Consider the following 12947-nt stretch of genomic DNA (forward strand, 5'->3'; position numbering starts at 1 on the left):
AACAAAATTAAGTTTTCTTTTGAGGGTCTGGATAATAATTTTGATAATTAGAGAAGGATCAGCATGGATTATTTTTAAGATTCAAAACAGTTACTGAGTTTCATAAAGCTATTCAGACTTTTAACATTTTAAGTTGTCTTCCTCATCTTTTCAAGCTCCACAGTGGGAGTTTTAAACCCCTTGTGTCTGTACGTATGCATTTTTTTTGGTAGCTTTCTGTTGAAGCACTCATTCTGACAAATAGCAGTAGATCATGTTGTTCTACCGAGTTTTGTTTGAGTACACAAAATTTCCACAAATACGTAGTTAAAGAAGCAAAATACTTCAGTGCCAGTAGCTTACAAGTAACTTTCTCTCACACCTGCAGTTTCTCTGCATGTTGTGATGGTGACTGTCTAAATAAACCATGTTAGGATGCTAAGGAAAAAGTGACTATGTAGACTTGTTTTTGATTAAATTGGTAAAAGTACTGAACTTCTGTATTATAACTTGAATTGTTAATTTTGTCAGACTGTATTTTTTTTTGTATTTGCCTGACTTACTTATACAAATCCATTTTCATTCTGCTTCTGTAATCCTCTCTGAATTGATTTCTATCAGTATGGAAGGCTTCTATTATATTCCGAAGGCTCTGGGTTAAGAAATTATTTTTTCTTTCTGCACAATTTCATTCACACTGCCAATGCTTCGTGTTGTGTTTTTTTAAAACAAATAAACAAAATCCTAAATTCTCAGCCTCTTTAGAAAGCACACTTGATTTGTATAGCTTTTGGTATTTTGTTCAGTTTAATATGGAAGAAGATACTTATTTAGTATGTAAACTATATGCACCTTTCTGGAAAGAAAATCTGAATCAAGTTTCATTCTTCTGCGTGGAGATGTCAGTAGGGGAGCCAAAGCTAAAACCTTGCATTAATTTACAGTAGCATCCCAAGAAAAAATACTGTGCAGGTATGGAAATGCAGGAAGATAGAAATCTTTGGTGAGAAATGCAGGAAGACCTCTGAAGCAGAAGCCATGTCTGTTTTTAATCCATTTTCTTTTGTTGATTAATCGATCATTGGGAAGATGGATATTACTAACAACAGTGGTTTCATAAATGCTGGCTATAATTGAAGAATTTCAGTTTGTACTTTGAAAGCAAATTAAATACTTGATTTGCTTTTATAAAATTGTATTATTAAAATTTCAAAACATTAGTGTTGTTTCCATTAAAATAGCACAGAACATTATTACCATCTCTTATCTTTTGATAATGCTTGATGCTAAATAAGATAGGTTATGTTAAAGATGAAGCTGAATTTAGGTTATATTTTCTTTTATAACTTATAGAAATACAAAGAGAAAGATAAACACAAGCAAAAATATAAGAAGCAGTCGGAGTCCTCGCCATCCTTGGTTCCATCTCTTACTGTAACTACAGAGAAAGTAAGTCAATGTATTTTCATCCTTTTCCACTTCAGCTGCTTATGTTGAAATTTCTTGTTGTGATCATTCCACTCTGTATACAGGAACTTTATAATGACATAGATGCTGTATCAAGCACACTTGATACTTTTTCCTATAATGTAAAATCCTAAAATACTTTGAGGTTTATCATATGGACAAAGGCTTAGAGTTTTGTAATTGAATAGCAAGTGATTAATGACCCCAGTCAGGTGCCACTGGTACTCCAATAAGTTTTATTTCATTGACTTGTGTTTAATAATTAGAGAAGTTTTAGAAAATCTTGCCTTTGAAATTCACTGTGCCTGTAATATCCCATTGCTTTTTAGCAGTTTGTGCTATTAGGTTCTGTGGTCTTTCCTTCCTGTAATGTGCTAGCAAATACCTAACTCAAGGGACAACGTGGAGGGTTAAATAATGACAGTTTTCATTGTACTATACAAGAATTGCTTTTACTATCCACCAAAAAAATAACAATAGTCATGACATTACAGAGTGGGCAGCAGTATTGAAAAATGGGTTTTAGGAGTTCAGAGTTGGAGAACTTTTGTCTCATTCATGTGGAAATGTTTGACATCGGAGTTGAGGAATCATGGTTTGAATTAGTTAGCCACCAGTGCAGAGCCTGTTTTTTAGTAAAGATGCTGAAGCTTGTGTTAACTGTATGTAGTTTGATTGCTGAGATGCAGTATTCAGCAAATGTGTCTGTTTGCATATGGTACGCCAAGATCTTGTCAGGACAGGGTAGAATAATTGAAACTTTCTCTAGTCTCTGGAATTATTCCCTCAACTAATGGTATCAACTTCAAGAATCACAACAAGAAATTTAGTTTTTCAGTATGCTTTGGCTATTTCTTCATTCTCAGTAGTAGGATTATTAACTTGAGGATGTGTACCTGTTAATGTCCCATTATTTGTGACACATGCTTCTGATAAATCAGTCTTGTTTCTGGTTCTGCTGTATTCTTTTTGATGCTGTTAAGTGAGACTTAATAGTCAATGGTTTCCTGAAACTCCTGATAACTCTTTTTTTTTTTTTTTTTTTTAAAATAAAAAAGTTAAGAGTCAATTTTCTGCTTTGCTGTTTTAAGTTCCTCTCAGTTTGGAAGAGACATCAGTCCTATATTTAGTCCTGATAAAAGCTTCTGTCTCATGTTTTAGCTTTGGCTTGTATCAAGAGTTCAAAAATGTGTGTGGTTTAACACAACCAGAAGAATACAGTTGTCCTTTCTTTACACTTTTTTTTTTTTTTTAATTGGGGTGGGGGTATAGGTATGTGTTATTAATTAAGGGTACTCCAAAACATTGATGTACACAAAGATACACAAGACATGTATCTGTGTTCAAATTGCAGTCAGTAATTAAATAAAAGATACTGCAAACAGGAAATACAGCTGACTGAATTTTATCTGTAATAGTAGAGATGATGATGATAACCCTCCTCAGTTCACCTCAAGAGAGGTGCTCAGATCCTGCTGCAGTGGGTTACGGAAGGGAATGAATAGGGAAGTATCTGTTTGGTATGACGGAACATCACTATCCTGCAGCACTGTGGTGTTTGTGGGATGGTGGGCTGTGGGGTATATGTACATGTTAGCATTTTTTTCCGTGTTTTTTGGGGTTTTTTGGGGGTTTTTTTGTGGGTGGTTTGGTTGGTTTTTGCTTGGCTTATGCTCTTACCATATGGTATTTCGGTGGGGGATTACCTGCCATGGTCCTTCCCTTCTCTGTGCAAGAGTACCACCTTATACATCTGTATGGGGGTAAAGGCTTCTCAAGCCTTGGGATGTACTATGTATAGAATGATTATTACACTTTTACTGTAAATCTGAAGCTTTTCCAGAAGTTCTAGGACTTGCTACAGATGGGTGGTATAATTCTTAAGGGCGCACAGAGTGATATATGGGGTGTGTAAAAATGACAGTAGCATTCTGCGCACCAAGCAACGTGAAGGCAAGCTTTTCAGAAAAAGACCTGCAAACTGGTTTAGGGGAAGCATAAAGGAACCCTAATACACACACAGTTAGCTTGGAAATTGCACTGTCAAATAATCATTGATTTTTTTGAGAACTGGATTAACATGAAATGAGTCAAGTCCTCCCAGATAAACCAAGGAATGGAGTTGAGTGGCAACATCAGGGGCATCTTAGGGGTATGTCTGTACTGAAATGAAGGAACATAACTGACTGCTGTGTGAGCAGTGAAGCAGGGAGCCTTGAGCAGTGTATTCCATTTAAAATGCACGTGCTGGGAGGGGACAGCAATTGTAAGCTTGGGGGGGCCACAGAAGCCAGGCAGAAAATAACCAAAGATGTTCTGCCTCTCTCCTCAGATCCTTGCTCCCTGCCACTCTGACTCATGACCTCAAAAAACCCCAACCCAAACAAACAATATAACTTTTCTATGACATACTAAGGTTTTTCTGAGACTGTTCTGTTAGGCCTTTGTCTTCTAGAGCTTAGCATTTTAGAAAAGCAGTTTGTTTGGTGGTGGGTAGGTTATTGTATGAACCAATTAGCTTGATAATACAAAGTTTGTGCTGCAGTTTTACCTTAGGTCATTTACCAAGATATTGTGTATCTCAAGGATTTTCAAAGCAGTTGATGTATGTGTATCTGGGCACTTTGTTGTGATTAACTCCTTAAAGTAAGGAATATAACCTGTGGAAAGAAATACTGACCAAATGATACCAATTTTACTTCGCTTGGGGTGTATTACATCATGTTAGTGTCCAAGATATTCTGAGTAAGCACATAGATTTCAGTAAATTAAAAAAAAATTGTGCAGTAATGGGAAGAGGTACTAGATAACATCAAACTATGACTGTTGATACCTATAGAGAGTTATCCTTGCAATTAATATTCAACTGAATGGATAGGAAATAACAATTAGGAAAGGAAGGTTTTGAGTAAGAGGAGTGATCCTGGATCCTAGAAAAAGCCTGACATTTGGTTTGGGTTAATGCATGTCTGGAAACCCTTTGTTCAAATGACCCAGATTTGAACCACAGCTTCTTAACTCAGGTCAAATGATGCATCAGTTTCGGGAAAATTGAATATACTTGTGGACTTTGTAATAGTTCAAAAAGTTAACAACTAAACTTACCTTAAAGTTGGCTCCATCTTCATTAGAAACATTTACCAGTATAGTAATATGAATTTGAGGTAAATTGTTTTTAATGTTGTATTTTAACAGACTTAAACTGATTTTTCTTCACTGTTACTCAGAAAATCCGTAATATATTTTTATTGCAGTTCATAACAATTCATACAGGGCACTATGCAAATAGATTGACATTTTCATCTTCCTCAAAGCTTGCATATTTAGTTGTCTTCTGGCAGTTGCAACTGAAAAGTAAGTTCTATGTAAGTGTCTTGGCTGTTTTAGTAAAAATATGGAAAAAAATTTATAACAGTTGTACAAAGCTGTATGTAAAGATAAGAAATGTTCTGCTGTAGGCCTAAGTTCAGCAGGCATCCAAATCAGGGAAGGGAAGTGTGTGTGTATGCTCAGTCTTTAGAAGTATGTGTTTATGTGGTCTTTAATAGAGACATTTAGATACTATTGTAAACTCTCTTCTACAAACAACAGAAAACCAAAGTAACCTCGTTTTGAACAGATAAGTCTAGGTTTGATCTGTATTTTTTGTTGACGAAGCTTTATTCTTAAAATAAAAGGCTATTTTAATAGCTGGTTTGAGTATAAATAACAGTATAATATTAATTCCTTTTCCCTAATTTTTTTTTCATTTTCTTTCTTCTGATACTAAAATTCTGCTATCGTAAATTATTTTTTTTACTTATTATGAAAACAATTATATACCTTTGTGTGATTTCCTAATGCTGTGCACAGCGTTTCACTGCTTTCTGTGAACTTACTTATACTACTGTTCACCAATATGAACAATTCTGACAAAATTTAATGAAGAATAACAGGCCTTAAGGTAACATTTTTGAAAGCCCTGTGAAGAGTTTATGGGTGTAGGAGAAGGGCCATTCTTGGGCATGGGTAGGGGTTGAGGAAAAAAAATGCATTAGGAGCCCAAAAGCATGTTACCATTTCTCCTTCATGTCAGTCAGCAGGTTTGTAGTGGGTAGCCAGTCATTCCTGCATACGTCTTGGCCAAATAGATAGCACATGTCTTCTTTACTTGATGATACTTAAGGATCTGGCTGAATGGGATGATTCAGATGGCAGGGAATCCTGATGCGATGATGGAAAATGAAGATATAAGGGACAGTTGGTCTTGTTGGAGTTGATTTTTGTTCAGTGTTGAGACCAAAGGCTTAAAAATGCAAGTTCTTAGGTTCTGAAGCCTTCATCAGTTCCACAGCTGATGGAACAAGTTTGGTGAAACAAACTGCATAAAAATTGTATTTTCAGAAAAGCGGTTAAAGTCTCATTTTTTTTTTTTAACTTTTAAGTAGTAAAATAACAATTTTCTATTTAAGTAGCATATAAAGACTGTGTAACCATAGATTTGAGATTAATCCATTGACCTCGGTGAAGTAAAAATTTCAAACAAGGCTGATGTTATTATGCCTTTTTTATCCCCACAAAATGAGTTTTATGACTTCAGTTGTTTGCTGAAAACCTTAGCAATTCAGTTTACATAACTCCTGCTATTAGCAGTCACCTTGGTATTTGAACACTTCTAAGTTTATTTGAAAGAATAACTACTTTTAAGTAGTTCTTTTGTTACAGTTTGTTGTGTGACCTAACTTTCTTTTCTCTTATTTCGTCTCTTTTATCAAAATGCTAGACATACACGAGCACTAGCAACAACTCCATGTCAGGCTCCTTGAAGCGGCTGGAAGATACCACAGCTCGATTTACAAATGCAAATTTCCAGGAAGTTTCTACACACGTTTCAAGTGGAAAAGATTCTTCAGAGGCTAGAGGGTCAGAGAGTAAAGGGAAGAAATCTGCAGGTCACAACTCAGGTCAGAGGGGAAGAAAGCCTGGTGCTGGAAGAAATCCAGGAGCCACTGTGACTGCAGCTAGCCCTTTTCAGCAAGGTATTAATTGTTATGCTGTAACACGACTTCTGCTTGGACATGAATTAGAAATTTTATGTATGTAAAACTTGAAAAGTAGTTCATCTTTTATCCTCAATAATAAGAATGTTTTTTCACTTTGGGGAAAAATAACTTTTTTCAGGGAAAAAGTGTTCATTGTCATAACATGAAAAAGAAGGTCGTGCATCTTTACAGGGCAAAACTGATGCTTTTGCTTAGACTGTAAAGGTATTCTCTTTACCTGATAAAAACAGAAGTTTCTTTATAAGCTGAAAAGTTAGTCTGGGTTAAAATTTAACATGAATTTGAGTCAAGGGGTCTTTCTTAGCTCTTTATGGGAATAATACCAATGTTTTTTAGTTAGTGCATATTAGAATGAAACTGGACTACCTAACATATAGGATGCGGTGGCCCCTAAATAATTTTTCAAGGTAAAGACATTTAAAATGTGCCTTTTTCTTCAAAGTGACAGACTTTTTTACATTCATTTTTCTGTCATTGAAATACATAAGTAGATGATGATTATGTGACAAATATATACAGTTTATTTACATTATGTAATACAAAAAGTTTGATGTTTTGGACATGCTAAAACCCACTAAATGCACTTTTGAGAGTTCTAAAAAGAAAATTTTATTTATGGCATCTTTGTCATAGTTGAAGAAATATTAAAAAAGAAAATGTCTATTTTTTATTTCTTAACTAATAAAACATGTTATGAAATGCAACAAACTAGGCCTTCTCTAAAGTAACTGCTTTTCCGTAATTTTCACTGTGGTGTATAGTAGCTGAATGTCCTTTCTCCTTTATGATGCTGGTTTTCCTTTCAGTTTATTTATGCAGTGAACACTTCTAAATTTATCAGGAACTCCTGTAATATTTCAGGCTTTTTTACTTGAAAAAGACTGAAGTGTTTTTTTGTTTAAATTCTCAAATTGTCTTCTGGAATCCTGCATTTAAAGAAAATCTTGCTCACTGCATATGGCAAAATAGATACTTGGTATATGCATGTATTTTTGTTACAGCTGCATTAAATTAAGTCTATATAACTTATTTAAAGTACAAACCAGCAGTGTGTTTATGATTTTTAAATTGCTGTATTAATGTAAATTATATTTGAAATGGAATTCTTAATAATGTTTAACGGCATACTAAAGACAAACCACTGATTTTTCAAGGACTTTTTTTGTACCTCTTGTTCTATTTAGGAGGATTTTCTTGATGGGCTAGTAGTTATCAGTCTGAATTCTACCGAACAGTACCCACAGCATCCACCCATATAAAATTATTGAATTTCAGTGAAAATTGATGTGTGTATTTGAAGTGTGCTCCATTTTCTGCCTTGTGCTAACACAGTGATGAAATGACTGCATTCCAAATATTACAGAAGCAATGTAATTCTATTACACAAAAGATCTTTATCGTTCTCTGACAGTGCTAAAGAAGTCTTAAAATGCCAATTTATACGCTTTTCTCCACTTCCTCTCATGTCCTTTTTCAAAACACCTCTTCTATGGAACACCTCCTCAGCCAGGGTAAATGAAGTACAATTGCTGTTCCCTTGACCTGTGTCAGACCCTTGATTTAGGTAGAATGGTAAAGAAGATTGTAGACATAGTGTAGACCTGATCATAGCATGTTTCCATCAGCCTTCTTTTTATATATGTGTATGTTTATAAAAAACCCTGCCATGACTTGCACCAAGTGTTTGTTGTGGCTTTAAAACAGAAGGAATGTCAAAGTTACCTAAGCAGCGAAGTTGTTGTTCTCTTTTTATTCATTCAGATTTGAATCTCTGATAGGAATCTGAGAATCAGATCTAGCAGAGTGAAGATCAGCAGGAGAAGCAATGAGTTGTCTTAAATATAAATTCTTTAGCTCTTGGTAGCACTTTTTGTGTTAAAGTCCTTGTATTTTAAAGTTTTGTATTTTAAGGTATTAATCTTTCCCATCAATTTTCATCAACTACAGGAAACAAAAATTGTACTTTTTCTCTCTCTCTCTCTCTCTCTCCTCTCCCCCCCTGCCCTTTGCTTTCTTTTTTAGGCAGCTTTTTGGGCACTCCTGGGAGCATAAAGTCATCTTCTGGAAGTTCAGTTCAGTCTCCCCAGGATTTTTTGAGTTTTACAGACACAGATCTGCGAAGTGACAGTTTCACGCATTCTCAACAGGCTTCGTCAACCAAAGATGTACATAAAGGAGAGGCTGGGAGTCAAGAGGGGGGTGCCAATTGTTTCACTTCCTTAGTTGGTCTCCCTTCATCATCAGCTGTTTCCCAATCTAAAAACTTTGACAGCTCACCTGGAGACATAGGTAATTCAAGCCTTACTTCTACAGCATACAAACGAGCTCAAACTTCTGGAATAGAAGAAGAAACTGTAACAGAGAAGAAACGAAAAGGAAATAAGCAAAGTAAACATGGGCCTGGTAGACCCAAAGGAAATAAAAATCAAGAAAGTATTTCCCATCTGTCAGTTTCTTCTGCTTCCCCAACTTCTTCTGTGGCATCTGCTGCAGGAAGTGTGACAAGCTCTGGTCTTCAAAAATCTCCAACTTTGCTCAGGAATGGAAGTTTACAAAGTCTTAGTGTTGGCTCATCTCCAGTGGGTTCAGGTAGGCATTTATTGGATTTGTTGTCTTACCTCAAAATGTGTCTTTATTTTAGCTGTGATTCTGAGTATGCTTTTCAAGAACTGCATATCATTTAAATTAACTTGAAAGTTGCGTTGGGGGGGAAAAAGTAAAAATTAGAATATTACTGTTGGAAGAGTAAGTTTTGTTCCATATATAGATACCACTATGCTGTAGGTGGTTTTAGTAGATTGACCTGTGTATTATATAAATGCAGGTTTTGAGGCTCTAGGGGGGAAAAAATAAGTTGCATGAAAATAGGTTCTTTGGAAATTACACATGACAGGTTTAGCTAAAATAAGCAATAGTTTATGCAGGCTGTATTGTCTGTATGTTCTGATTCATAGAGCAAACAAAATCAGTACACAAGCATGTCAGCTGTGCTGAGTAGGTCTCAATTATTTTTTCCCAATTTAGCTTAACAAAAAATCAACATGTCTATATGGAGAATTACTAGTTTAAACGCATAAAAGGATATTCTGAATCTGGGCCCCTGTGAGCCTGATGACATTTTCATATTCCTGTGTGCTTTTTAGCAATTGAAATTGGCTGGTTTGTTCTTCCTCTGTTCTAAATGTTATGTGCATCTGGGGCTGTGAGAGGCTTTCTGTTCCCAGTAAACCTGTGTGTGGAATGACTTTGCAGAATACAGTATCTACCAAAGTCTTTGTTGCTTTGAAGTTTCTTTTGATGCCTTTGTATTTGGATTTAAAAAAAAAGCAAACTATCTGATACCTCATTTTTGTAACTTTGAAATTTAGTCCTTTTTGTTGTTTAATGGATCTTTTACTTAATCTGTCTTTTTTTGGGGGGAAAGACAAATGGAACTTGAATATTTGGTTGTGGACAGAGGTTTATGCTTTTATATTATATATTTTCACTGTATAAGCAAGAGATACTTTAAATATACATGCTTCGAGAAACAAATAACTTTGTTTTAGAACAAGTCAGGTACTTAAAACCTTGATCTTAAAACCACATTGTATTAATCTTTTTAGATATAGGCAAAAAAATTTTATTACGGGCAACAACGGCAATAGCAGTGGCAACTACATTAAAAAAAATATTTTTTTCTATATTGAAATCAATAGGGAGAAATGGTGTGTGACAAAACCTCCCAGTTCACTGTCCATCTTTTTGAGTAAAATGCGGTTTTAAAAACACTTAACCTCATATCTGTTGAGGACAGAGATCATCCAACCAATTTAGATCAGTGTTCTGACTTATTTTGGTATGATCTTTCTTACTCCTTTTATAATCTCTTTGCGGTGGATTATGTATTGTTGTAACTGGGTAGCAGATGGAAGTACAAGATCTTGGTTTGAAGTGAATGACCCATGTTTCCCCCCTTATATTTATCTTAAAATATTTTGGTCTTGTCAGCTCCCAGGACAGGCCTTTCCCTGGCCAGGTCCATCTTTCCTTCCTTTGTCCTCTATTACATCTCGTTCTTCCATCTATAAAATGCCAGTGATAATGTTAAACTCCCTTTGTAAAAAGCTCTGAAATACCTGGATGGAAATACTGGGCAGGTGTTATCTTTGTCATGATATTCAGCCTGTAATTTCACCTCTGTTAAGCATACTTGTGGATTCTTATTAGCCAGTGTTAGACCTGTCTGCTGAAATCGTGATATTTTTTGAAGGAGCTAGAGAATATGAATGACAAACAAACAAACAAAATCCATAAATGATATCACCCCAACCAAAACCAGAAAACCCCAAAGAAACAAAACCAGATTGGATATCTTTGCCTTCAAGCATGAACTCTAAATTTGTAACTTCCGCTTCAGTCTGAGCTTATTGTTTTAATGTACTCTTCTCCCTGCTTTCCCCTTTTTCTTATGCTTGTAGTGCTCTTTTCCACTTTATCGTAAAGCATTTTCTGCATTTAGCGGGCAATTTACAATTAGTTACAGTGAGGAAGGGCATTTGAGTATTACTGGTATTATTGGAAACACAGAGGTATGATGTACTGATGTTTCTCTTTGAGATGCCTCTGTGTTGTCCAGTAACAAAATCCAACAAGTGAATCTAAACGATTTGACCCAAAACCTCAAATAAGATTTTGTGCATATAAATGTAGTTAGAGAAAATGCAGGGGAAGTTAAGCCAAAAGATTTTTACTGACTCTTACTTGGAATTGCCTTATTATTTCAAAGAAGCATTATCAGGAATGCGTTAGACCATATGAAACAAAGCTTTTGAGGCACTTTTTCAAGAATCTCCTCCTCATTTGTTTTTTTTAAACAACCTTCTTAGGTGCAGCTATCTTAAGCTACCATGCTTTTTCCATTTTCTTTAGAGTACTTGTTAAGATTCTTAAAAATTATTAAAATCATTATTTCAGAGGTATGATAATCCTGTTCACAGTTAATGTTCAAGTTAGGTGAAATGTGAAGGAAAACTTATTTTGAAAATGCAGATTTATCATACTCTATTTATACATAATTCAGTGTCTTCCATAAAACTTTTATTCAGAATAGGTACATTCAGCTCATTTTGCGAAAATACTTGTCCTCTCCAAACTTTTTTCCAGTCCAACAGAACTTCTGTTTCCCTACGTAATAATAATAGAGATGTATCGTGAACAGTACAAGGTTGTGTAATTAAAAGCTGTTACAATACATATACTCTGGTTGTATTACAATCACCATGCAACTAATCTGATGTGTTCAAAATTTTGAGTCCTTACATGTTCAATCTTAATGCTCATAATAATTTTTTCTGAAGTGTATTTATAATCTGATAGGAAACACTGTATGTGTTACTTCAACAGTCTATCAAAGGAATGAAAAGTAATTTTAAAAAAACAAATAGAATTTAGTTGGTAGGTCAATAAGGAATTCTATTTAAAATTAACGTTTTTCTAGTATGTCTGTCCCTGTTTAAAACAAAACAAGAAGAAAAAGCAAACAAGCTTCTTTAAACAGTAATAGCTTATTTACAAACCATACTTATCTTTTTGCTGGAAATTCACAAGCACTGTAAGCTTATTGTCTAAGAAGACCTAAGTCCATTGTCAGGCAGGAGTTACATAAAGCCAATACTGGTTCCCCCCAGATGGGCCTGGTCTTTGGAGTGATTTCAGGATCTGAATTTTTTAATGGGACAGGGTCTCATCAGAACTCTACAATTTTACAGAGCTATTTAGCTTTTTAAGTCACACTAGTTGTATTCTCAGGATTAAGTTCATTCTCAGCATCCTTCTTGGGACTTAAAGTTGTAGTCCGAAGTATTGTAAAGCAGTGATCCCTTCTGCTGAAGATCATTTCCCCCAACCCCCTTCCCCCAGTGGTGATTAAGGAACAGAAAACCTTCATCCAGGGAGTGGAAGAGATAAGTAGCATGTTGTTCCAATGCTTATTTCTGCTAGTAGTAGATTTCAAGTTCAAGTATTTCTTTTACCATACTTGCACTTTATTTCAGCAATGGTGCAGAAACTAGTAAGGTGGTGGGAAGAAAAAAAAAAAAGTTATGATAAATAGCTTTCATACATTCTGTATTTTTCTGTCAAGCAGTTTGTGCAGGCTCTGGCTCCTCTTTGTTAGAAGTACACTCCAGTGAGTGAAGAATTTTCTGAGAACTCATGTCCCACAGCAGTAGGAAAAAGAACATTTGATGTGACATACAGTACCTTCTGACTTTTGTGGAATAATGCAGCAAGGTGAAATGAAAAGCAATCAAGCATCAGAAGTAAACTGAAATTTTTGTTTTATGGTAGATAAAGTTCTTGCACAGTTATGTTCAAATTCTGCGTGGATACTTGTGGCTGGAAGAATTACAGTGCTTCAGGCATATAGGGATGCTTCTCTGTCCCAGTTCTGTTCTTGATTTCAAGTGTACAACAAAC

The 12947-nt window shown here is 35.2% G+C and overlaps 1 protein-coding gene across 6 annotated transcripts in view; it reads left to right on the top strand.

Moving 5' to 3' along the window:
- MLLT10 (MLLT10 histone lysine methyltransferase DOT1L cofactor) overlaps positions 1-12947 on the top strand; it is a 136913-nt gene that overhangs the window by 64762 nt on the left and 59204 nt on the right. For all 6 annotated transcript variants that reach the window (XM_055806257.1, XM_055806254.1, XM_055806258.1 and 3 more), the window contains 3 exons: positions 1333-1428; positions 6209-6464; positions 8511-9077. In XM_055806257.1, the coding sequence (XP_055662232.1) occupies positions 1333-1428; positions 6209-6464; positions 8511-9077 (919 nt within the window). The remainder of the gene's footprint in view (positions 1-1332; positions 1429-6208; positions 6465-8510; positions 9078-12947) is intronic.

The sequence above is a fragment of the Falco peregrinus genome, chromosome 5 (assembly GCF_023634155.1).
Source record: "Falco peregrinus isolate bFalPer1 chromosome 5, bFalPer1.pri, whole genome shotgun sequence".
In the NCBI taxonomy this organism is placed as follows: domain Eukaryota; kingdom Metazoa; phylum Chordata; class Aves; order Falconiformes; family Falconidae; genus Falco; species Falco peregrinus.